Source organism: Canis aureus, chromosome 27 (assembly GCF_053574225.1).
Source record: "Canis aureus isolate CA01 chromosome 27, VMU_Caureus_v.1.0, whole genome shotgun sequence".
Lineage (NCBI taxonomy): Eukaryota > Metazoa > Chordata > Mammalia > Carnivora > Canidae > Canis > Canis aureus.
This window is the reverse complement of record NC_135637.1, coordinates 29,242,181-29,267,792: the sequence shown is the minus strand read 5'-3', so window position 1 is coordinate 29,267,792 and position 25,612 is coordinate 29,242,181. Positions and strand designations below refer to the sequence as shown.

At 45.6% G+C, this 25,612-nt stretch overlaps 1 gene segment (V, D, J or C); it reads right to left on the bottom strand.

The window, feature by feature from the left end:
- Nucleotides 1–361: 361 nt before the first annotated feature.
- LOC144299095 (immunoglobulin lambda variable 8-61-like) overlaps nt 362–25,612 on the bottom strand; it is a 343,361-nt gene continuing 318,110 nt past the window's right edge. The window contains 1 exon segment of the V gene segment in view: nt 362–770. Coding sequence covers nt 460–770 — 311 coding nt within the window.

The following is a 25,612-nucleotide window of genomic DNA, read 5'->3' as shown; positions in this document are numbered from 1 at the left end:
ATTTCCTAAAACATAGTATCATGGTGTGTGCTCTCACCTGTATGGATTTCATCTGTGCTCTAAATGTTTTATGAGGGAAAAAGTTTTAGTGATGTTAAGAATAATTCGTATTAATAAACATTTTATCTAGCATTTTCGAGAATCCATTGGTATCAAGACTAAGAAAGGAAAGCGTTACAGGGAGGCACCATTTCATGCCAGCATCCCCAGGGAATATGCTCTACTGCGGTCACCAGTAAAGGGTACACTACCTTAGGGCATGTGTCCCTGCTCGGGAATGATGGCCCCAGGACTATGCCCCCCACCTCATCTGCCTCTGTCACTGTGCTTAGCTGTCTCTTATCACTGTCATACACCTGACTTTAAGCTCAACAGAAGCTTCTCGATGATGAGGGCTGGAGACAAGGGCCCAGGGGCTTTTGACTGGCTACCTCCTTATCTGAGATGCTGTGGGTAATTTTAGCTGCTCCCACTGACATCATGCATGCCACAGTAGTAGTCAGCCTCGTCCTCAGGCTGGGCTCCTGTGATGGTGAGGGCGGCTTTGTTCCCAGAAATGGATCCAGAGAAGTGATCAGGAACTTCAGAGGGACAGCTGCTTGTGTCATAGACAAGCATGTGAGGAGACTGGCCTTGGGTCTGCTGGTACCAGCTGGTGTAGTTACTTGTAGTCAGTGACCCAGAGCTGAGGCCACAAGTGAGTGTGACTGTTCCGACTGGAGACACTGAGACTGATGACTCCTGGGTCACCACAGTCTGAGAATCTGCTCCTAAAACAAAGGAGAGAAAGGTGTTGTTATGAGAGATAAGGGTCACCCTGAGACCTTGATTTTGTGTGCTCTTCAAGGATGCAGAGTCCATTTCCCTGAGCCATAAGCAAGGAGCCCAAGAAGAAGCACCATCCAGACCATGGTGGGGACCCTCACAGGATGTGGTCTCACAGGCTCTTTGGCTGGAGTAGGGTGTCCCTGGGCCTTTTCTTGACTCCACACCTAAGAGAATAAGCAAGTGCTTCACACAAATCAGCTTCCTCTTTCCCCTGGCCCAGGGTAACTCGCATATAATCCGGGAGATCTTGAAAGGAGCAGATGCTGGGACCTCACACACACCAATGATAGCATGATGACTGGGACACTGAGCGTCAGGAAGACCTCTTTCACCAAATCACATTCCTATGACCCTGGTGACCTCCATCCCAAAGTTCCTTTCAGAGAATCCTGAGATCTGTATGAGGAGATGGATATGTATTCCAACTCCTGGCCCTGTTTCTAAATCACCTCAACTCTAAACCCTCAGGGTGACATATTCTTCTCTCCCCAGGTACATTATTTCTTGTCTCCTTGGAGGATCCTAGGAGTCACTCCTCCATCCATGATGACACTGGGAATCTCAGAGTCCATGTGACAGCTGTAGCGATGGTGCTCTCCTCTTCATTAATCATGGACCGTGTTTACAAGGAGTCCAGGGGGTGCCGACCAAGGATGTCTCTTTATCAGAAATGAACACAACACTGTGGGAACAAGTGAACCTCATGGAGGATTTTGAACACCATTTTCCTTTGTGTTCTGTTGAGGATCAGATGGCTCTGGAAGGCTGGGAAGGAACCTGGAGAAGGAGGACTGCCAGGAGCATAAGGATTCTCCAGGAACAGGGGAAGATGAGGCATAGACCTCATGTTTTTCCCAGGGTGAGATACCATATTGACTGGCATTCATTTTGGATTTACTTGTAAATGGTTCGTTTGATAAATCCTGCATGTTCTTTCCCATTTCTCTTCATTTTAAGATTCAGAACTCATATCTAAGAAAAATAGTCATAATCCTGATTAGCCTATTAAACGAACACATCCCTGACATTTTAGAAAGAATAGGTAATTTCATTACGATTGGGTTTTGAGATGAGGAGCAGTATCTATACTCAAGAGAATAGAAGAATGAGGAAAGCTGAAAACACAATATCTTTTTCCATAGATAACTATATAGTGACATAAACAAGGAAAGAAATAAGAAATGAAATGATGGCAGACAAAGGACTCAGGCACTTACTGCCTATTTCATCAAGAGCACAATTGGAATTCATAGTTCGAGCAAGGGACCCTGAGGGTGTCCACCTGGACACATTGCCCCAGGCCTTCTCCAGACACCAGTTTCCTATTGAGTTCCCTGTGGGGCAGACCTGGGTGGGGATCTGCAGCCAGAGTAGAATGGAGGGATTGATAGACTGGAGACAGAATCACACAAGTCCCCAGGAGTCTTTTCAGGCAGGAAGGTGATAGAGCAGTGCCCCCGTGGGTCCTGAGGGATCCTAAATGAGTCAGGCAGAAGCTTCCTCTGGGCTGTCTTATACCTCTGAGAGAACATACTGATGCAGGCTGACCAGGGAGCTCTAGAGATCACTGTGTCCCCTGTGGTGTGTCCTGTCACATCACTGTTTTCTCCCACAGGGTGTCAGGGAAACAGCACTGGGACCTCGGGGGCTCTACCCAGGTTGGGGCATCTGATGCATGGCTCAGTGCCTCTTCACATCTGCTTCCCTCATTCCATGTGCCTCATCACTCAGAGACTGCACACAACTAGTCTCAGCTCTAATCCTACCAGGGGATCAAGGCCAATTTAAAAAAGATTTTTCTTATTTATTCATGAGACAGAGAGAGAGAGAGAGAGAGACAAATACAGATGGAGAAGCAGGCTGCATGCAGGGAGCCCAATGTGGGACTCGAACCCAGGAATTCAGGATCATGCCCTGGGCTGAAGGCAAGTGCTAAACCCCAGAGCCACCCAGGGATCATGGACATGCCAAAATTATGGTTGGGAAGAACTGGAGCACAAAGTAGCCAATTAGCCCTGCCTTGCCCAGAATTGTTGATGTTCTCATGGGATAGAGGCGAAGCCATCTACTGAGTAGTTTACACCATGGCAAGTGGGCAAAAGGAAATTCCCTGCTTCTGCCAGGAGGTTATGGACACCATGACTCTGCTGAGCAATAAAGTGAACCCTGCATGAGGGCACAGTTGGGGGATTCATTAGTGTGTGCAAGCAGTGGGCAGGTTTTTCCAAATATTTCCTCCCCTTAGGCCAACTTATCTCAATATCCTCTGACCATGAGAGTTGGTGCTTTTGGAGATTGGGTGGTTTTTGGCTTGATTTTATGGCTCTCAGCCTCTGGATAGTTCTTGGTTGGAGGAACTTACAGCCTCGTATCTTACATGTAGGAGACATAATACAAGAGAAGGAACCCCAGGTTCTCCCTGCTGTGCTGTGTTTTCCTCAATTGGTTTGAAGTCTTCCTTCTTCAATCAACCTTCAAAAGTCTTCCTATACTTGTCTGTTGTAGTGTGTCAGGACATTTCAGTTGTAAGATCAGACCTGATTGAATGGGAGCACGTCCTATTGTCCAGAAGTACGGATCCTCATGGTGCCTTCTCTGATTGCTTCACTGTAGTGCTAGTATGGGGAGGATCCTGCTGAGGTGATGCGATGGAGGTGATTTATCTTGACTCTCAAGCTGTTAAAGTAAAAGACAAGTAATTTGAGTATCTTTTCCATTATTCTTTATAGAATAATAAAAACTATAGACAGCACATAACCAAAACTTCAATGCAAAAAGTTTCACAAGCCAGATGGACCCATTATAGTACAAATGTCCAGCTTTGTGTTCTTAAATGCAGGGGATGGAAGAGGATATATTTTTATTCCTACTTTCCGTATGTTTTTGTGTGTTGAACTTTTTATTTATATACAGAAAAAAGGCAAAAATATGTTAGAGATGTCTAACATACATTTCTTTTTTTTAAGATTTTTATTTATTTATTTATTTATTTATTTATTTATTTATTTATTTATGAGAGAGAGGCAGAGACACAGGCAGAGGAAGAAGCAGGCCCCATGCACGAAACCTGATGTGAGACTCGATCCCAGGTCTCCAGGATCAGTCCCTTGGCTGAAGGGAACACTAAACCGCTGAGCCACCTGGGATGCCCCTAACATACATTTCACCCATTTTTTCTAATGGCTTTCAGAGTGAGGGACCCAGAACACTGGAAATGAGGTGCAGAGAACCTGCTGAATCTCATAAAGGTATTTTATCTCTTCGTTGCCTCAGCTTTGACCTTCTGTGTCCCTAAAGGATGTGAGGGTAAAGACCCTAACTGTTCTCCTTGCATCTCCTTTGCAGTCATGCATAGGGGGCCCTGGCCTTTTCCTGAGAGATGGAGGATTTACTACATATGTCCAGGGAACCGCTGAGGACAGAGAGGGGCTGTGTCATGATAGGAACTGGCCATGGAGCCCCAGCCACCACTGACCCAGAGAAGTACTTACATTCGCAATCTCCAGATTCATATCAGGAGGTGTGGAAAGGACCAGCCTAGGGAGGTGTGAGTGCTGGTGGATCAGGGCCTGCTGTATGTATTAGGATTAGACCCTTCCTTGACAAGACACTCAACATATGAGGAGAGAGATGGAGGGTCCCCAGCTGCCCTTTGCCTGTGACTAGTACAGAAAGTAGTGATATGGAGGTGGGACATGTGCAGGACATCATGCAGCAAACCCTGAAATCTACAGATCTGCTGGAACCCCCCTGCCCAGTCTCCCTCACTGCCACCAACATCCCTGAGCAGGGGCACCTCAGGCACATCCACACTCCACCCCTGGGGAAGTCCAACAGCTTCAGTCCATGAGGAGGGGTCTCTCAAATGGACCATCTAAGGGTCTCTCTCCTCCTGTTCTCCACAGGGTGGCCTAGGCAGGAGGATGCAGGGAAGGAAGCACATGAACATCTGGAACTAAAACCTAACCATTAGAGCCCTGCTCAGATGCTGCAAAGGCCTTTGGTTGTCCCTGAAGTAGAGCTCACACCCAGGGCGACCCAGCTCATGGGAAGCCTCCTCTCAGCAAGAACATGGCAGGAGGGGTCACAGCAGTGACCAGTGAGCTCCCCGTTTCATCACAAAGGACCCAGACATCCAGTCTCACTTCCCAGTGCAAACTAGAAATGTGTCCATTAATGACTATCTGAAAAGACAAGTAGAGATGGATGTACACATTGTGTGGCTCCTATTTATGACCATATGTATTGTCAGTTCTCAATCAATCAATTGTAGTAGAATTTAGAATTTTTATCTATGGGCATTTTACGAAATAAGAAATGTGAACTATGCCATGAATGGAATAATACTTGAAAACTTTTTTTAAAAAATATTTTAATATTTATTCATGAGAGAGAGAGAGAGAGAGAGATAGACCGAGAGAGAGAAGCAGGCTCCATTCAGGGAATCTAATGCAGGACTCAATCTTGGACCTCAGAATCACGCCCCAGGCTGAAGGCAATGCTAAATCACTGAGCCATCCAGGGATCCTCAAAACTTGAAAACTTCTAATCATAATTATTTCTACAACGATAATTGCAGTCGACTTTCAACTATGAAATGAACTGAATGGAGTAATTCAGTGAAGAGAAAACCCATTGCACACCAGGATGGGTGCTGCTGTTTTATTCTAGGGAGGAGACAGAAAGTAAGTGCAATGTTTCAACCCCCTTCATGCACATGGATAAGTCCCCTGTAAGGTGAGAGCCAAGGCTGTAGCCACATGTCAGTCCAGCCCTCTTTTGGCTGTGAGGTGACAGCTGGCCTGGAGCCTCATAAGGAACCTCCAGTACATAGCACTTTCAAATGTCCTCAGACACGTGTAAATGTGCATGTGCAAACCTCATGGCTGACAGATCTAGGGGACTGGACGTCAAAGCCACCTCTTATTCTGTGTGAAACACACAACTCAGAGCCTCTCATGAGGGTCTCAGGGCAGGAACCAGGAAGGAAAAAGAATTATTCCGGAACTTGACAGCTGCAGGTCCCAGGATAGGCAACAAGTGACCCTGCCACCACTGGTAACTCCCTGTGGACCTTCTCCATGGTAAGAGCCTGCTGGTCAACACCAGATCTGATCCTGACTGTAAGCTCCACAGAAGCTTCTCAATGAAGAGGACCAGATAAAAGGACCCAGGGGTTTTTGTCTCACTTCCTCCTTATCTGAAATGTTGTGGGTGAGTGAGGCTGTTCCCATGTGAGGAGCCATGTTCTGTAACACAGTAGTAGTCAGCCTCAACCTCAGGCTGGGCTTCTGTGATTGTGAAGGCGGCTTTGCTTCCAGAGATGGATCCAGAGAATCGACCATGGACCCCAGAGGGGCAGCTGTTTTTGTTGTAGGTAACTGTGCTAGGAGCCTTGCCTGGGTTCTGCTGGTATACCTGGGGTAGTTACTTGTAGTGACTGACCCAGAGCTGAGGCCACAAGTGAGTGTGACTGTCCCTCATGGAGACACTGACAGTGATGGCTCCTGAGTCACCAAAATATGAGAATCAACACCTAAAACCAAAAAGAGAGAAAGCTGCTATTATGGGAGACAAGGGTCACATGAATCCCTGTTTCTCTGTGCCCCGAACAGATGCAGAGCCCATTTCCCTGATCTGAGCCGTAAGCAAGGAGCCCGAGAAGAAGCACCGTCCAGGCCATTGTGGGGACCCTCACTGGAGGTGGGCTCCACAGGCTCTTCGGCTGGAGAAGGGTGTCCCAGGACCTTTTCATGACTCCACACCTATGAGAATAAGCAAGTGCTTTATGTAAATCAGCTTCCTCTCTCTCCCTGCCCCACAGTAATCTGCAAGTCACCTGGGAGATCTTGAAAGGAACAATGCTGAGAATTCACACACACAAATGTCTGCAGGGTGACCTGGGACACAGACTGACAGGAAGACATCTTTCACCAAATCATGTACTTATGACCCTGGTGACGTCCATCCCAAAGTTCCTCGCTGAGAATCCTGACAGCTGTATGAGGAGATGGAAACATCCTCCAACTCCTGGCCCAGCCTCTAAATCACCTCAACTCTAATCCCTCTCTGGGGCATTTTCTTCCCTCCCCAGGGACATTGCTCCTTGTGTCTTTGGAGGATCCTAGCAGTCACTCCTCCAGCCATGAGGACACTGGGAATCTCAGAGTCCATGTGACAGATGTAACGATGGTGCTCCCCTCTTCGTTAATAAGGGGCCATGTCTGCAGTAGTCCAGGGCGAGCTGACCAAGGATGTCTCTTTATCAGAAATGAACCCAACACTCTGTGAACAAGTGAGCCTCATCGACCATTTTGAACTCAATTTCCCATTGTGCTCTGCTGAGGATCAGAGGGTCCTGGAAGGCTGGGGAAGGAACCTGGAGAAGGAGGACTAGCAGGAGCATAAGGAGTCTCCAGGAACAGGGGAATGTGAGACTCAGAGCTCTGTTTGCCCAAGTGTTAGATACCAAAATGCCTGCCATTCATTTTGCAACTACTTGTAAATTGTTGGTTTGATAAACCATGCATGTTCTTCTTTCCTTTCTCTTCATGTTTGAGAGCCTAAACTCCTATCAGAAAAACAATCATACTCATGATCTTCCAATTAAACTAAGGCATCCCTGACACTTTAGAAAACAATAGGTAATTTCACATCTATCAAATTTTGAGATGAGGAATGATATTCATACAAAGAAAAAAGAAGGAATGGGGAAAGCTAAAAACACAAACAGTATCTATTTCCATAGATAATTATAAAGTAGTGACATAAACGCGAAAGTCCAGTAAGAAATAACTACTGAAATGATGGCAGAGAAAGGACTCAGGCACTTACTGCCTTTTTCATCAAGAGCACAATGGGAAGTCATACTTAGAGCAAGGGTCCCTGAGGGTAGCCACCTGGACACATTGCCCCAGGCCTTTTCCAGACACCAGCGTCTTATTGACTTTCCTGTGGGGCAGATCCGGGGGGCGGGATCTGCAGGCAGAGCAGAATGGAGGGATCAATTGACTGGAGACAGAATCACCCAAGTCCCCAAGAGTCCTCACAGGCATGAAGGTGATAGAGCAGGGCCCCCTGGGGTCCTGAGTGATCCTACATGAGTCAGGCAGGAGCTTCCTCTGGGCTGTCTTGTACCTCTGAGAGGACATACTGATGCAGACTAACCAGAGTGCTCTAGAGGTCACTGTGTCCCCTGTGGTGCATCCTGTCACATCACTGTTCTCTCCCACAGGGTATGAAATATAGTTCATCTTGAATTAACTGGGGAGTCACAGTAATCAGCCAGCCTCCCTCACCTTGAAGGGAGCCCTGAGCCACCCCTAGAACCTGTCTCAGGCATCCCTAAGGCTTCCCAGGTCAGAGGAATCCTTTCCTACTGGGAAGGTCTGGAGCCGCTGGTGAGCACAAGGATTGGAAACTGGGTGTGGAGATCCCAGGGCCCAGGAGCCCCTCCCAAAGTTGGAAGATGCAGACAGAAACCCTGTCCCCCGCTGGCTCTAGGGTGATGCAGGCCGTCCTTGGGGAGAGCTGTCTTGGCTGTGCTGCTCATCTTGGAGGGACCATGCTGATGCACTCTGTTCATGAGGGTCTATGGTATCCAGGTGACCCATCAGTGGGACGAAGTGTGAGCAGATAAAGCTACAGGGTGTCCAATATGTCAAAAAAAAAGAAAGAAAGAAAGAAAGAAAGAAAGAAAGAAAGAAAGAAAGAAAGAAAGAAAGAAAGAAAGAAAGAAAGAAAAAAAACACAGTGAGAGATATAGCTTTCCTGACACAAGAGAAGTCATTTTAGTCCCCAGCTATATTCTGGGATCTCTGTCCTAGTGTCTCTCCTTTACCAGCACACATCTTGGAGATCTACCTAAGATTTAAAAAGAAATACAAAACAAACAAACAAGCAACAAAAAACCAATCAGTAGTTGAGGATTTTAACAGGACAAAGAGAATGGGGACCTGACAGTCTCTACCAGGCCAGGAGAGATCCTAACCACATCAGAGAACACAAATCAGTGGTGAACCCCCCGGTGCTGACTCAAAGGAAGCCAGGCCCTGCACTCCTTACCCCAGATGAGGAACCCAAACCCTTTCTGGTTTACACTGGCTCTGAGAGCAGGTCCTCAGCACCTTCCCCCTGTGGGACAGTGACCTCTGCTTCACTCCTGAACAAAAGAAACTAATTGGGCAGCCCCAGGTGGCTCAGCTGTTTAACACTTCCTGCAGCCTGGGGCATGATCCTGGAGACTCAGGATGGAGTCCCAAGTCGGGTCCCTGCATGGAGCCTGCTTCTCCCTCTCCCTGTGTCTCTGCCTCTCTCCTCTCTCTCTCTCTCGAATAAACAAAATCTTAAAAAAAAGAAAAGAAACTATTTAACTTTTCTCCATACCTGATCCTTGCAAAACTCACAATCTGTCATTGAGCACTCTTATACTTTTATGACAATAGCACAAGGTTTTAAGATTCTGTTTTTTTATAAGATATAACTGGAAACATCGGTTATATTACCAAGATGTTGACTGGAATGCCATACTGGTTTTATATATATAAATTTTCTTTTATTTATAATATATTTATAAATATATATATTTTATTGGAGTTCAAATTGCCAACATATACTAAACAACCCAGTGCTCATCCCGTCAAGTGCTCCCCTCAGTGCCCATCACCCAGTCACCCCATCTCTCCTTCCACTATCCCTTAGCGGAAAAGGAGATAAAATGAGTGGGAAAAATTAGAGACAGTGACAAAACAGGAGAGACTCCTAACTCTGGGAAACGAACAAGGAGTAGAATATCATATTTGAATGAGATATATGCATCTGTATACATCTATACACACATAATCAGATATGACCAGTCAGATTTAGGGAACTAAGGTTGGCTTTACAGATCCAGTAAAACCTCTTGGAAAGATCATCCTACCACCTTCTTACAGAGTTTGCAACAGCTTTACCAGGCTAGTCAGGAGGTCATGTCCTAGCAGGGCAGGAACCTTGGGATATTTGGGTACCTCAAGAACAGACAGTGCACCCAAGAGTATGCGTGTTGCAGGCTAAGTCTGATGACAAGGCTTGGCACAAGTTTTGACTTAGCTTCTATACTGGGGGAGCTGTTAAGTATTTCGTCCAGAGGTTTTTCACAAAAGTTGCAGAAAATCACATTTTAACAAGAGCCATGCTTGCTGCAACTATATTTAGTAGAAATGAGGCTTGTTGTTGAGAAAACATATATTTCAATGACACATCTGAGTAAATACTTGAGTCGATTCCTGTTCATTATAACCTGAACTTGATCCTGATTTTCTCTAGCTTCCTAAAATCTCTGGCTACAAGTCTGAAAACTAGCATGTTGTTTTTTCTCCCACCTTTGGAAGTGCATTCAAACTGGCTTATATCCTGAAGTCCTGAAAGGTAACTGTGAATCCAATGATAGACCTTCAGAGAAGTCACCACAGCGGCTCAGGTAGAGGTGGTCTTCATGCCAGTGGCTCTCTGGGACAGAGATCACCAGACATATTTGAACTACAAACCAGGAAAGTCTGTCAGATTGTCACGGCCTTCTGTCACTCTACCTGAAGATGACATGAGCTTGACATCAAGAAATCTTCTCCACTGGTTGACCTCAGAACTCAGCAAATACTTACAATTTCATTCAATCATTTACCATCCTTTTTTTCCCATACAACTGTCTCCTGTATAATACCTGATTTCTTAAACCACAAGCCTTACTTTTAGAATGTACCTCCATCAACCCCTCCTGAAATGGGTTTAAATAAACTGGCCTATGGTCAGGAGAGAGTCAAAAAACTGAACAATCTGCTAGCACAAGTTTTAACACATGTATCTTTGGGAAATGTCAGAGAAGGGAGGCAACTGGCTAAAGATAAGCTGCCTGAGCTTGGATCCCATTGGCATGAATATTATTTTTACTTTAAACAAATGAAACTCAGCAGATTTAGGAAAAGCTCTATAATCCCCCAAAACTTCCAGCTTGTACCAGGAAGAGAGCTATTACCAGGCTCCCTCTTTACCTAAGATATGTATCTACAGAGCAGGACAACCTCTCTTTTCCAAACAACTCCTCTCACCTTCTCCCTAATGCACTTTCTCTTCTTTGGTCATCAGACCCTTGCCCTTCTCCTTCACTCACATAAGTGTCATGGTGCCTGACTGTCTTTGGAATTCTCCACGTCTGTGTGGATACCCACTATGTAGGATATGAAACTTGATTTTCTCCTGCTAATCTGCCAAATTACATCTTATTAATTCTTTATTAATTCTTTAATAAGAATTAGATTCTTATGAAAAGAAGGCACCTGAAGAGCACAGGAAATACTTAACTCCACAGCAACAGGCACTGGTGACGTTTCATCAGAGGTCAGTCAAGAGTAAGCAGGGATGTGCATCCCAAGGACTCCGGATCAATAGTCCCCTGGATCAGGGGCTGATCCTATATCCTGGAAACATGAGGTAGACATCATGCTGCATCAGAAATGGATTCTCACACTGTCCTAGCTGGTGGAGGCCCCTCCCCACACTGTTCCAAGAACCCCACCTCCTTCCCCTCCTTCCAACTCTCATCCCTGTCCTGGATTCCTCTATGTCATGAGGACTCTGACTTTCTTCATCATCATCCCCTTGTTCAGAACTCCTAGTCTCACTGGGACAGAGTCCACACCCCTGCCACATCCCCCCTACTGCTCATACCCTGCTCCATCACTATCTGGGCAGGACTGGGATGTCATTGTGGGACATCAAATTCTGGGGTTCCCTGGGTACACCTCCAATGTCCCAGCTCCACCCCACCACGCTCACCCCTCCTCAGTATCCAGGGACAAGCTTTCCCATTTTTATTATATGTTTATTCTGTGTCCTCTCTCTTTCCCCAGAAACTGTCAACTCCTTGATCGTATGGACTTTTCCATGTCCACTAGTGTCCCACATCCCTAGGCTCACATGGGGCACATACTAGGTGTTCAGTAGGTGGTGTGAATGCACACTGTAAGGACAGTGCTCCATCCTCAGTCAGCCGCAGGTGGACTCTGTGTCTCCTGTTCTGTCCTGACTTGTCACAGTGATACAGGATTGCCGATCCCAATGGTCAAGAACAAATTCTCAAGATATATAATGTTGGAGAGGTGATTTTATTATAGCAGGAACAGGAACTGTGGGCAGAAAGCTGCACTGGGATTGTGCAGAGGGACTGATGATATGCTTTTTAATAAGTGGAGGTCAGGGATAGTGTAAAACTCTAAGGAATTTGGAAGCAAGGCTTTCAGGAACTTCATGATCTAGCTGCCGTTAAGGTGAGGTTATTCTCAATCTTTTTTTTTTTAATTTTTTTTATTTATTTATGATAGTCACACACACACAGAGAGAGAGAGAGAGAGAGAGAGGCAGAGACATAGGCAGAGGGAGAAACAGGCTCCATGCACCGGGAGCCTGACGTGGGATTCGATCCCGGGTCTCCAGGATTGCGCCCTGGGCCAAAGGCAGGCGCTAAACCGCTGCGCCACCCAGGGATCCCCTATTCTCAATCTTTAACAAAGATAAACATTAAGGCACTAAGGCAGCCATGAGTTCCTTGAGCAACTCAATCTGTTCATATGTCAGGTCTCTAACAGTGGGTTGCAGGCTGTAAGGACATTTAATTTAATCTTTATTTTTCTTGCCTTTCTTTCTTCATTGATAGATTCTGTACACAGGCCATCATACTCTCGGCACCAAGGAATTTTTCTTCAATACAAGAAAACCATAGAACGTGTTCGAGCCATGGACAGGGAGGAGAGGCTGAATTGAAGAGAATCAGGATCATTTTGGAGCCAAAGCTCCGTCAGGTTGACCACAGACTGCAGTTTACACCAAACAAAGGGGGAAGCTGACTTAGCCAAATAGTGGGTGCTGCAAAGCAAAACTCATTTCCGGGGAGAGAGCATGTTTGTGTCTCACTTCCTCCCAGGCCCAGAGCACTGTGTGACCATCGAGGTTGTCATCAGAGGACTGGCAGTAATAATCATCCTCGTCCTCAGCCTGGAGCCCAGTGATGGTCAGCGTGGCTGAATTGCCATACTTGGAGCCAGAGAATCGATCCGGGACCCTCAAGGGTCGATTGCTATTACCATAGATGATAGTTTTAGGGGACTTTCCTGCAGCTACTGGTACCATAGTGTATAATAACCACTGCCGATGTTGGTGCTGCTTCCAGTGCAGATGGTGACCCTCTGTCCCAGGGCTGCAGACACTGAGGGCAGCTGAGTCAGCACAGCCTGGGCCCAGGACCCTACAAGAGGGAGAGACACAGAGAGGATGATGCTGGGGTTTGGAATCAAGAAGAGGCAGCAGAAACTCACATGTCCTCCCAGGGTCCCTTCCCCCATCCCCACATTCAGTCACCTGTGCAGTGAGCTAGGAGGCTGAAGAGGAGAGGGGACCAGGCCATGGTGGAGGTCATCACTGACTCTGCCTTCAGTGGTCCCACAGGTGAGCAGAGCCTCCTCTCATCTCTCTCTTCCCTTCTTCATCTTCTCTGGGAGGGAAGGCCCATCCGTGCAAATGAGACTCCAGCTTTCTGACACCCACCTGGCCTTGGGTCAGGTCCCTCTGCCTGAGATGACAGGGGCATGGGCAAGGGAGGGGCTGTGTAAGGCCAGGGGGTGGGGAGGTCCCAGCTGTGATCTCTGAGCAGAGGGCACAAGCAGTGCCAGTTGGCAGGTCCTAACTCTGATCACCCTGACTCTTCAGAAATGGAACCAGAATGCGCCCTGGTGTCCAGACCCAGAGGCACTAGTGTGTGACAAGGTAACCAGGGCCTACATCTCCTGTTTCCCCAACTCTTTGCCCAGTGTTCCATGCATTAGGGCCACATTAGGGCTAGTCCAGTCCCCGTATGCCAGCTCACATTACTTCAGGGCTCACTATTTGCTCCACTGAGAATCTTCAGAGAGAATTTGTCCATAACTCTCTTGACCACTCCTGGTCAGGGCTAAGGTGGTATCTCTTATACAAATTCTTCTTAGAGTTCAGGGTCCAGTCCAGAGCATGACACATACCCATGGACACATGGTCCCTGCTATTCAGAATGCTGGGACTTTCCTCTCATGAGGCTTCTCTGATTTCCAGAGTTATCTACCCATGAGTTCCACCCAGCACTGAGGACATGGGGAAGAAATTACCAAACAGACAGAGCTTCCTGGACAAAGGGACATTTGGGGACAGACCACTCTCTGGGATGGGCACAGCTCGAGTCTCTGAAACTTGTGTCCAGCATGTTCAGGATAGAACATTAGTCGTTAAACCCCATGACTACACCCATGGATTTCTCCTGCCCAAATCCCCCTGGACCCAGAAGATTCTGTCAAACATCCCACATGTGATTAGAGGAGAGTTGGTGCTGAGGGGAATGATGCACCTGAGCTCACAGGTTCTGTGGCCCTTTGTTGGGACACAAGACTTTCCATGAGGGAGAGAGAGAGAGAAAGAGAGAGAGAGAGAGAGAGAGAGAGAGAGATGAAGAATGAGGGTATGTGACCCTTCTCCCTCTAAAAACTTTGAAACATGCTGAGGGATGGTTCTCCATGGAGATGGTCTTCTAAATATCCAAGGTCTTGAACTTACATTTACAGGTAAGCATCTCAAAGATTTTTTATCTGAAATGATTGTGTTAGCCAAGAGAATTGCTGTGAGAGCAAACATGTTAACAATCCACTGAATCAGGAGTCTAGGACTTGTCAAGTGACAAGAAATCTGTCCATTCCTTATCTCTGCAGACAAGACACCTACATCTCCAGGGTATCCAGGTGTTGTGGAGCGCAGAGCAGGGGTGAGACCCAACCTCCTCCTACTTACCCCACAACCCAGCCTCACCCAAAGTCCCCTGAGTTCCCCTGGTGTCTACCAGGAGTAAGAAAACATACTGCTGAGAGTTTTGTGTCTGTGTGTGTGAAAAAACACTACAGCCTGGGGTGGTATCTATGGGAGAAAATGTTTCTGTGGTGGATGTACTGTCCACAGAATTTTTCAGAATGAAAATCTGGAGCAAAAGAAAAATAATGACTTATCTTAAAATATGCAGGCAAACCTTTGTCTATGGATTCCTCCAGGATTCCCCATGAGTGAGGGCATCGGATAATTCTAAAGTAGGTAAAAATCATTACATCTCATGTGCAAATACCTAAAAGTAGATAAACACATCTTTTTCAGGAAATGTAATAATTTTACTTTCTTTTTTTAATAAAATAATTTTTATTGGTGTTCAATTTACCAACATACAGAATAACACCCAGTGCTCATCCCGTCAAGTGTCCCCCCTCAGTGCCCGTCACCCACTCACCCCCATCCCCCGCCCTCCTCCCCTTCCACCACCCCCAGTTTGTTTCCCAGAGTTAGGAGTCTTTATGTTCTGTCTCCCTTTCTGATATTTCCAACACATTTCTTCTCCCTTCCCCTATATTCCCTTTCACTATTATTTATATTCCCCAAATGAATGAGAACATACACTGTTTGTCCTTCTCCAATTGACTTACTTCACTCAGCATAATACCCTGAGTTCCATCCACATTGAAGCAAATGGTGGGTATTTGTCGTTTCTAATGGCTGAGGAATATTCCATTGTATACATAAACCACATCTTCTTTATCCATTCATCTTTCGATGGACACCGAGGCTCCTTCCACAGTTTGGCTATTGTGGACATTGCTGCTATAAACATCGGGGTGCAGGTGTCCCGGCATTTCATTGCATCTGAATCTTTGGGGTAAATCCCCAACAGTGCAATTGCTGGGTCATAGGGCAGGTCTATTTTTAACTCTTTGAGGAACCTTTGCACAGTTTTCCAGAGTGGCTGCACCAGTTCATTCCCACCAACAGTGTAAGAGGGTTCCCTTTTCTCCGCATCCTCTCCATTTGTGGTTTCCTGCCTTGTTAATTTTCTCCATTCTCACTGGTGTGAGGTGGTATCTCATTGTGGTTTTGATTTGTAGTTCCCTGATGGCAAGTGATGCAGAGCATTTTCTCATGTGCATGTTGGCCATGTCTATGTCTTCCTCTGTGAGATTTCTCTTCATGTCTTTTGCCCATTTCATGATTGGATTGTTTGTTTTTTTGCTGTTGAGATAAGAAGTTCTTAATAGATCTTGGAAACTAGCCCTATATCTGATACATCATTTGCAAATATCTTCTCCCATTCTGTAGGTTGTCTTTTAGTTTTGTTGATTGTATCCTTTGCTGTGCTAAAGTTTCTTATCTTGATGAAGTCCCAATAGTTTATTTTTGCTTTTGTTTCTTTTGCCTTCGTGGATGTATCTTGCAAGAAGTTACTGTGGCCAAGTTCAAAAAAGGTGTTAAAGGCATTAAAGGCATTCAAATTGGCAAAGAAGAAGTCAAACTCTCCCTCTTTGCCGATGACATGATACTCTACATAGAAAACCCAAAAGCCTCCACCTCAAGATTGCTAGAACTCATACAGCAATTTGGTAGCGTGGCAGGATACAAAATCAATACCCATAAATAAATGGCATTTCTATGCACTAACAATGAGACTGAAGAAAAAGAAATTAAGGAGTCAATCCCATTTACAATTGCACCCAAAAGCATAAGATACCTAGGAATAAACCTCACCAAAGAGGTAAAGGATCTATACGCTAAAAAGTATAAAACACTTCTGAAAGAAATTGAGGAAGACACAAAGAGATGGAAAAATATTCCATGTACATGGATTGGCAGAATTAAGATTGTGAAAATGTCAATGCTTCCCAGGGCAATTTACACGTTTAATGCCATCCCTACCAAAATACCATGGACTTTCTTCAGAGAGTTAGAACAAATTATTTTAAGATTTGTGTGGAATCAGAAAAGACCCCGAATAGCCAGGGGAATTTTAAAAAGAAAACCGTATCTGGGGGCATCACAATGCCAGATTTCAGGTTGTACTACAAAGCTGTGGTCATCAAGACAGTGTGGTACTGGCACAAAACAGACACATAGATCAATGGAACAGAATAGAGAACCCAGAAGTGGATCCTGAACTTTATGGCCAACTAATATTCGATAAAGGAGGAAAGACTATCCATTGGAAGAAAGACAGTCTCTTCAATAAATGGTGCTGGGAAAATTGGACATCCACATGCAGAAGAATGAAACTAGACCACTCTCTTTCACCATACACAAAGATAAATTCAAAATGGATGAAAGATCTAAATGTAATTCTACTTTCATATTAAATAGAATGGAGTAAGAGGTGCATCTATGAGGTGCAGGTTGTAGAGCATCAACTCTTGTTTTTGCTGATGTCATAATCCCAGGATAGTGAGCTAAAGCCCTGCACAGAGCTCTGCACTGAGCCCAGAGTCTGCTTGAGCCTCCTTCCCTCCTCCTCTGCCTGCCCGCAGCTAAAGCTAACTCATGCAAAAGACTGAGCCTATCCTAATTCCAAGGACTTTTAGGGAGCTCCTCAGAGGAGGGCCTTTCATATTCATGTCAGGAGAGGAGTGGCGGTGTTCTGCCCAAAGAGTCATCAAAGAAAATATTAAAATATTAAAACAATGCATAAAGATTTTTCAAATCAAGATGGGAAGCGGTGATTTTACAGAAGCATCACCACCTGGTGAACCTGTGGCCTGGGGATAGGAGGGGGGACAGAACAGGGCAGGACTGAAGATACCCAGTTGTCAGGGCAGAGCACCTGAAGCAGGAGCACAGCAGGAGGGCATGCTGGTGGCTGTGGTCCCAGGAGAAGGCGGGGAGAGAAGCGGGAAGAGGACTGTGTGAACTGGGGTCTCTGCTATGAGGAGCCCCTGAGATGGTGCTGCTGTTGCTGCAGGGGATCCTCAAGTAGGGAGAGGCTTCTCTGTGCATGAAGGAGTAGAAGATCTGGCGAAGGAGCACAAACACTGAATTCCTAGCTCAGAAACGGGAGACCCTGACCTTGAGCGTCAGGATCAGTGCCCACAGCCTGAGCCAGGTGTGCAAGCCTGGTGAGCAGGCCCTGGGGTGTATGTGTCCGTGTAGGGGGATAGGAGCCTAGGATGGTACCTTGGACCCCTTCCCTGGGTGCAGGACAGGGGAAAGGAATCCAGGAGGCAGCGACCCTCAGTCCAGGCTGGCTCCGGGGGCCTTCCTTGCAGCGTCCCTGCAGTGTGTGGCGATGTTAGTCCTCCCCTCTGCTCCAGGGCCCTAGGGGTGAGCCAGTTGTCAATGATGTGACACATGACCCTCTTCGTCTCCCCCATAAAAATGTTCCAGGAGGGCTGAGGCCAGTGACCATGTGTTGGGGAGTTTGCAGACCTTCACAACCTAGGGGGACGAGGAGTCATGGAGGAGCATGAGCTGAATGTCCAAGGTCAGGCTGCAGTGCCCAGGACATGGGCATCATGGAGAAGTGGGGATGGAGAAAAACCCCAACCTCTGCCTTGAGCTGAACATCCCCAGGATCCCAGCCACAGGGAGGCAGCGCTGGGGGCTATTTCTCAACCTTTCAGTCCCCAGAGGGAGGAGAATATTATCTTGGTCACTGCTCCCCACTCCCAGTTCCTCTCCTGGTGCCTGTAATGGGAAGGGCCTGGGAGGACCCCTCTGAGCTCAGGAGATCTGGGGATGACAGCAGGTGGGACGTGGGCCCAGACTCAGGCAGGGGCTGCCTTCCCAGCTGCCAGAACCCCATGGACCCCAGGGACAGGCTCCCAGTCCCCTGCAGCTCCATTCCTGGTCCACACTGGCTGAGATGAGGGAAGAGGATTCCAGAGCAGAGCCCTCTGCCTCCAGTGCTGTGGGTCCCCACCCCTTGTGCATGGAGGACAGGCCACACCCAGGTCACACCCAGCCTTCCGGAGGCTGCACCTCATGACCCCAAATGGCTCAGAATCCCCTGCTTTGGCTCCTCCCTTAGGACTGTCTCCAACTGTCCTCCCTGCTCCACTGCTTCTCCAGGATCAGAGTGAGGCTCAGGGTCAGGAACATCCCCAGGGCAGGGAGCACGTGGACAAAGACATCAGGGGTGCTGCCCCCATGGACTCCAAGGTGGGTCCTCGAGGCCTGGTTCTCTCTCTGTCTCTGTCTCTGTCTCTGTCTGTCATCGGAGCTCCTTCTCTATCAGTTGAGCCTCTGTCCACACTCCTGGTGGGGGGCCACAGGCTCGCTCTGTCTCTCCGATGACCTCTGTCTGTGGCCCCAGGTGTGTGCTATAATTTACAGGTTTATAAATAATCAACCTTTAGTTTTCAAACTATCTGGTGTTGTAGCTGTAGGACCTAGGGTCACACCTCATTGGGGAAGTGGATGGGATGATATTCCCCTGTGAGCTCCTTCATGGACCCCAGACTCCCAGAAGACATTCTCTGCCTGTACAAGGGTGCTGTCGCTCTGGGGTACAGTTTACTGAGCTGCGACAACACAGCAGTGTGGTGTGGCCACCATCACAGTGCCGTGTAGGAGAGTGACATCACCACGAATACAGTCACCTGACACATTCACCTTCCTCCTTCCTCCACCTTCTGTCAATCCCTGGCCTCATTACCACCTCTAGATTCCTGCCTCTTCCAAAACACAATGAAATTCCCATGATGTGGAATTTAGCCTTTTATATGTTATTCATCCTGAATAGATGTTCAGTTAATATTCATGCATGTTTTTGAACTTAAGAACTTATTTCATTAAATGTTGACTAATATCACCCTCTACGACTATTCATCAGGTTGGAGTAAATCTTCCTTAATTCAAGTCTGGTCATTTTATTTTATTTTTTTAAATTTTTTTAAATTTTTTTATTTATTTATGATAGTCACAGAGAGAGAGAGGCGCAGAGACACAGGCAGAGGGAGAAGCAGGCTCCATGCACCGGGAGCCTGACATGGGATCCGATCCCGGGTCTCCAGGATCGTGCCCTGGGCCAAAGGCAGGTGCCAAACCACTGTGCCACCCAGGGATCCCAAGTCTGGTCATTTTATAAAAATCTGGTATAAAAAAGTGTGCAAATTTTTTATTCCTTTGAATTGTATTGATTATGAATAAAGTTTCCATAAACATTCACGTGGGGATTTTTCTCGAAAGTTTTTTTTTTTACCTTTTATATTTCTGAGTGTGGCATTGATTTATGTGTTCCATGCAATCATCAAATAATAATAACTTGTCCTCTGGTTGAAGCTAAGGCAATTATGATCCCAGCTGCAAAAAGAGCTGACATGTGCATCAGCAGAACAAGGATGGGGCTGAAGGACCATGATAGCTTCACGACGTAAGATTATTTCTTTTACTGAAAAACCAGAAGATGATAAGTGAATGTTCACTAGCCAAAAAGAACCTGTCCCTGATCCCGAGGACAAAACTTTCTCTTTCCTTTGACACCCTCTGTGCACAATGGGCTACTCTAAGTGACTCTGAGGTCAGAGGTGATGACGCAAGTGCCATTGCCAGGAGGTCCCCAAGATGCACCTGGGCTCAGGGCATCAACTGAAGAATCAGCAGAAACCCAGGGGGAGCCTAAGCAGGCAGCTGCTGGGGCGCTCACTCACTTTGCAGGTGGTAAGTAGGTTTTTGTCTCACTCTCCAAAGGCCTGGAGCACTGTGCCAGCATTGAGACTGCTGTCCCACGTAGTACAGTAATAATCAGCCTCGTCTTCAGCCTGGAGCCCAGAGATAGTCAGGGTGGCTGTGCTACCTGACTTGGAGCCAGAGAATCGATCGGGAACCCCTGAGGGTCGGTTACTACTACTATAGATGACGGTTCTGGGGCGTGTTCCCGGGAGCTGCTGGAGCCAACTCACATAATATTCACCGATGTTGGAGCTGCTTCCAGTGCAGGAGATGGTGACCCTCTGACCCAGGGACCCAGACACTGAGGCCGGCTGAGTCAGCACAGACTGGTCCCAGGACCCTGCAAGAAGGAGAGAAATAGGGTGATGCTGGAGTCTGGACCCCACATGTCCTCCCTGGGCCCCTCCCCTTGTCCCACATTCAGTCACCTGTGCAGTGAGCGAGGAGGATGAGGAGGAGAGGGGACCAGCCCATGATGGAGGTCATCACTGATCCTATCTTCAGTGGCCCCTCAGCTGTGCAGAGCCTCCCCTCATCTCTCCCTTCTCCTCTTGTTCCTCTGAGATAGGAAGGGGCCCTCCTATGCAAATGAGACCTCAGCTCTCTGACACTTCCCTGGCCCTGTCTCAGGTCCCTCTGCCTGAGGATTTCAGGGGGATGGACAAGGGAGGGGCTATGTGGGGCTGGGGTGTGGTTAGGGAGGTCCCAGCTGTGAGACCTGAGAAGAGGCCACAGTCAGGGCCAGGTGGTGTTTCCAGCTCTGATCCAGCATGAGCCCTAAGAAAAAAGCCTCAACTGCCTTCTGGCATCCTGACACCACCTCAACCTGCATGACATGGGAATCAGTTGGCCATAGGACTCAGGTCCTGTCTCCTGAGTGAACCACCTTGGTACCCTGAGAACCTTATGACCCTTACTTGTTTCTTTCTCTTTTTTTTACTTCAATTTTTTTATTTTTATTTATTTTTTATATATTTCTTTTAATTGGAGTTCAATTTGCCAACATATAGCATAACACCCCATGCTCATCCCATCAAGTGCCCCACTCAGTGCCCTTACCTTTTTTTTTTTGCCCTTACTTGTTTCAAGATGTTGATAGACTGGTAATGACCTCAGGCACCTGGAAGAAGCAACTCAATGTCAGATAATTCTGAAATATCTGGTAATATGAGCACATGCAATACATCATGTATTTAATGTCTGGAGGCCATTAGTGATTTGAGAATAAGTGTCAGGGCCAAAGGGGACAGGGGGCACCTCTTCATTCTCCTGTCCTGGGCAGTGACCTTAAAATGATCCAGTTGCACAGTCTGGACACCATGCCAGGTGTGTTGGGGGGTGTCAGAGGGGATGGTGGGCTAAGCATGTTAGAGCAACAGGGAGCGCTGTCGCATGGGTCCTGTGAGGACAGACATTTAAGAAAATACACAAATTCTTGAAAACTGAGCAGGCAGTGTTCTCAGTGAAATGTGTTGTGCTTCACAGGAGTCCCTGGAGTCTCATGAGTTCTCAGTTCTGACTCACTTTCTCCAGTCACATTTCACCCTCAATCCCCATGGAGTCATTTTCAGAACTGATATTCAGGCAGGAGGAGACAATCCCATATCTGGGCAAATTTGCACTTTAAAAAAAATCACCAGTATTGCTACCTGCTACCTGGGTCTAAGGTGAGAGACCCTTGAGGAGTGGAGGATAGGAATGCTATCAGTGAGTCCTCAGGGAGCAGAGTACTGGGGCTTCACTGTCCTGTCTTGATTCTTCCCTTTACCTCCTCCCTCATCAAAAGGAGCTCCTTTCAGTGATGAGGGAAATGATGCAGATGCAGAGGGAGGTCATTTGTATTCCCTTGCTCCCATCATTTGCACAGGATGGTCATCACCCCAGTCTTCCTGTTGCCTTACAGATTCAAGCTTTTCTTCAGGGGGCTAAACTAGAATATGCTATTCTTTCATCCTTGGTAACTGATTTTCACTTCAAGAAATAAGGTATTCATATTTGCATCTAATTTGTAATCTATATATATATAAATATAATATATTTGTAATTATATTTCATATAATATGTAAACATTAAATATATATGTTAAATATATAATATATTATTTTTAAAGATAATAATTCAAAGAAGAGAGAGAGAATGTGTCGGGAAGGGCAGAGGGAAAGAAGCGAGAAATTTTAGCAGATTCCAAGCTGAACAGATAGCTGAGAACAGGGCTAGGTTTCAGGTCCCCGAGATCATGACCAGAGCCAAAACCAAGAGTGGGAAAACTAAACAACTGAACTGCCCGGGCACCCCATAGGAAATACATTTTAACTAGCCTCTTCATTATCCTAATGCCTATGATGATTCCCACAATAAAATTTAAATCAATACTTGTGAGCAATAAATGACAGATACAGGGGGACTCATATAAAAACAGCAGAGCGAAGAACACAGTAACACACAAGGTAATAAGGGAAACCTATGCAGAACTGTAATGAGTTGTGGAATTATGGGATACTCTGGGGACATGCCACCTTTAACAATGGATTTAGATGGCCCTAGTTTAGTAATCACCCTGAGCACTGGCAGAGAACAACTCAGTGCCAGGTTATGCTGAAATCCCTGTGGAGGTGACAAGTAGATGTGGGGAATTGAGACCAAACTTCCTTAGTTCTATCCTCAATCCACTGGACCTGAATAAAACGGCTTGTTGTTTGGAAGCTAGTTTGCAACATGTATGGATTCAGGCTGTGTGTTCTCTAGGCCTCCAGATGGGATCGTCATAAGGACTTTTACTACCAACCCTGGTGTCACTCCAGAGCAGAGTTATTTCCTCTTCGCCAAGTCATTAGAAACACTGGTATATTTGGCTAACTTCATAGGCAAAGATTATAGCAGCAGAACACAGACACTTGGGGTTTTAGGAACACAGGAGCCAATGGAGAGCAGCTGGTGCCATGACTGGTATGATAACACATTTAGTATCATCTGGCTGACTGGCAAATGTGATGTTAAATGTCTCTAAGAGAAGATGTGTCCCATTTCCCCTTAGTAATGACAAAAATAAAACCTAAGAGAAAATCAATAGACCAGAAACAGAATGTATTTCAGATAAATTGCCAAACTTCGTCAGAGTTGAGCAGTAATTTAAAAAAAATAGAAAAATACAAATATATATATAAGAAGGAATAAAAGGAAGGATACAAATAGAGGTACATAAATAAAGAAAAGGAAGAAAGAAAAAAGGAAAGAAAGAAGGTAAAAAGCTATACAATTAACTTCTCAAACAAAGTACAAGGAAAAAAAAACCTGAATAAAAAGTAAGTTAAAGACATTACCACTGAGGTGGGTACTTGACTCGATGAGCACTGGGTGTTATTCTGTATGTTGACAAATTGAACACCAATAAAAAATAAATTTATTAGAATAAAGATGTTACCAGATATTTCACAGAAGGAGATAGGCAGATGGAATTTAAACGTGTGATATTCTGTTACATATTACATATCATTAGGGAAAAACAAATGCAAACGTGAATGAGCTACCATTGCACACCTATCAGAATGGCCAAAATCCAGTAGACTGGCATCAGATAGATTATGAACAGAAAAGGAATCAGCAAATTTGGACTATCCCCATCCATATGCTCAATGATACGTCATGTTAGTATGACACATCTTCCCTATGAGGTATTAAGAACATCAATTCATCTTTTGTTATTTTCCCCCAAATCCATAATGTTAGCATAATTATAAGAAAACATGAGATAAACCCATATCCTGGGACATTTAAAAAAATAGCATACCAACTGTTTCCAAATTCCCAAAATCAAGAGCAGAGAAAGACTGAAAACTTCTACATTGGAGAATTTTAATATGTCCTGATGAATAGATGCAATGTTGTTACTTGGATTGATTTCAGGCAAAACTGTGTTAAAATAAGTAAGTAAGTAAGTAAATAAATAAATAAATAAATAAATAAACTTTGAAATCTAGATAAATTCTGCAATTTCACAAGATGGTCAGACCACTGGCAAGTACTTGTTTTTATAAACATATCATAGGAACACAAATGTTACATTAGAAAAAGCTAGGTGAAATATAGAGATATTTATCTTATACTTGCATTTATTTCTCTAAGTGTGAAATTATTGCAGAAAAAAATTCTACACACAAACAATAAGGAAAAGAAGGAATCAAAATTTCTTCTTTCCACTCTTCTGCATTGAAGAACAGAAAGCCAGACATTTGTGTTATGCTCGTTTCCTGCCGGCCTGTAAAACGTCTCACATTGATTCTTGGTTATGGAATGTATTTACTTTTTATTACCCTGTATAGAATAATGTAAAAATAATAATCACGTTCTTTGTCTTTTAATTACACAGCTTGAGAATCAAGATAAATCATCTCCATTGCAGCAGCTTACCAGGATCCCACCAACCTAGCACTGGAAGAAAGCATTCAGAGCAGACACCATGAGGATCCCCAGTTCTGGACAGTAGGAAGTGCTCCCATTCATCCAGGTCCTCTCTCTTACATCTGAAATGTCCTAATGCATGACAACAAACAAGCATAGAAAGACATCAGGAGGTAGAAGAAGGAAGAAGGAAGAGTTCAAACAAATTGAGGGAAACACAACAGTGCATACCCTGGTTCTTTTTCTTGTATGATGTCCCCCACAGGTAAGACAAGATGCTGTAGGTTCCTCCAACCAAGAATAATCCAGAGTCTGAGATCCAGAAAATCAAACCAAAAAACACGAAAACTCCAAAAGCAGCAACTCATGGGATCAATTCCCATGTCGGGCTCCCTACATGGAGCCTGTTTCTCCCTCTGCCTGTGTCCCTGCCTCTCTCTGTGTGACTCTCTTGAATGAATAAATAAAAACTTTAAAATAAATAAATAAATAAATAGTGATAATTATAAGCCTTTTTGGAAAAAAAAATATTCTTTCCTAATATCCTCATTTAAACTGTATCCTACCAAAGAACATATGTTGAAATTGTAGATCTCGGGACTTTAGGATATGACCTTCTATGGAAAAGGGGAGCTGCAGTTATAACTGGTCCAGATGCGGTGATGAAGGGGATGGGGTGACCTCCTAATTCAATTGATTCTTGTGCTTGTAACATGACAGTCAGATGGAGTCAAGGAGGCATTCGTGGGAGGGTGGAGACAGAGATTGTGGTTCTGCAGCTGCAGACAGGGAACCCCAAAAATTGTCTTCAAATTTCTTACAGTTATGGAGAGGCAAGAAGGACTCCTCTGCAGGTTCCAAACAG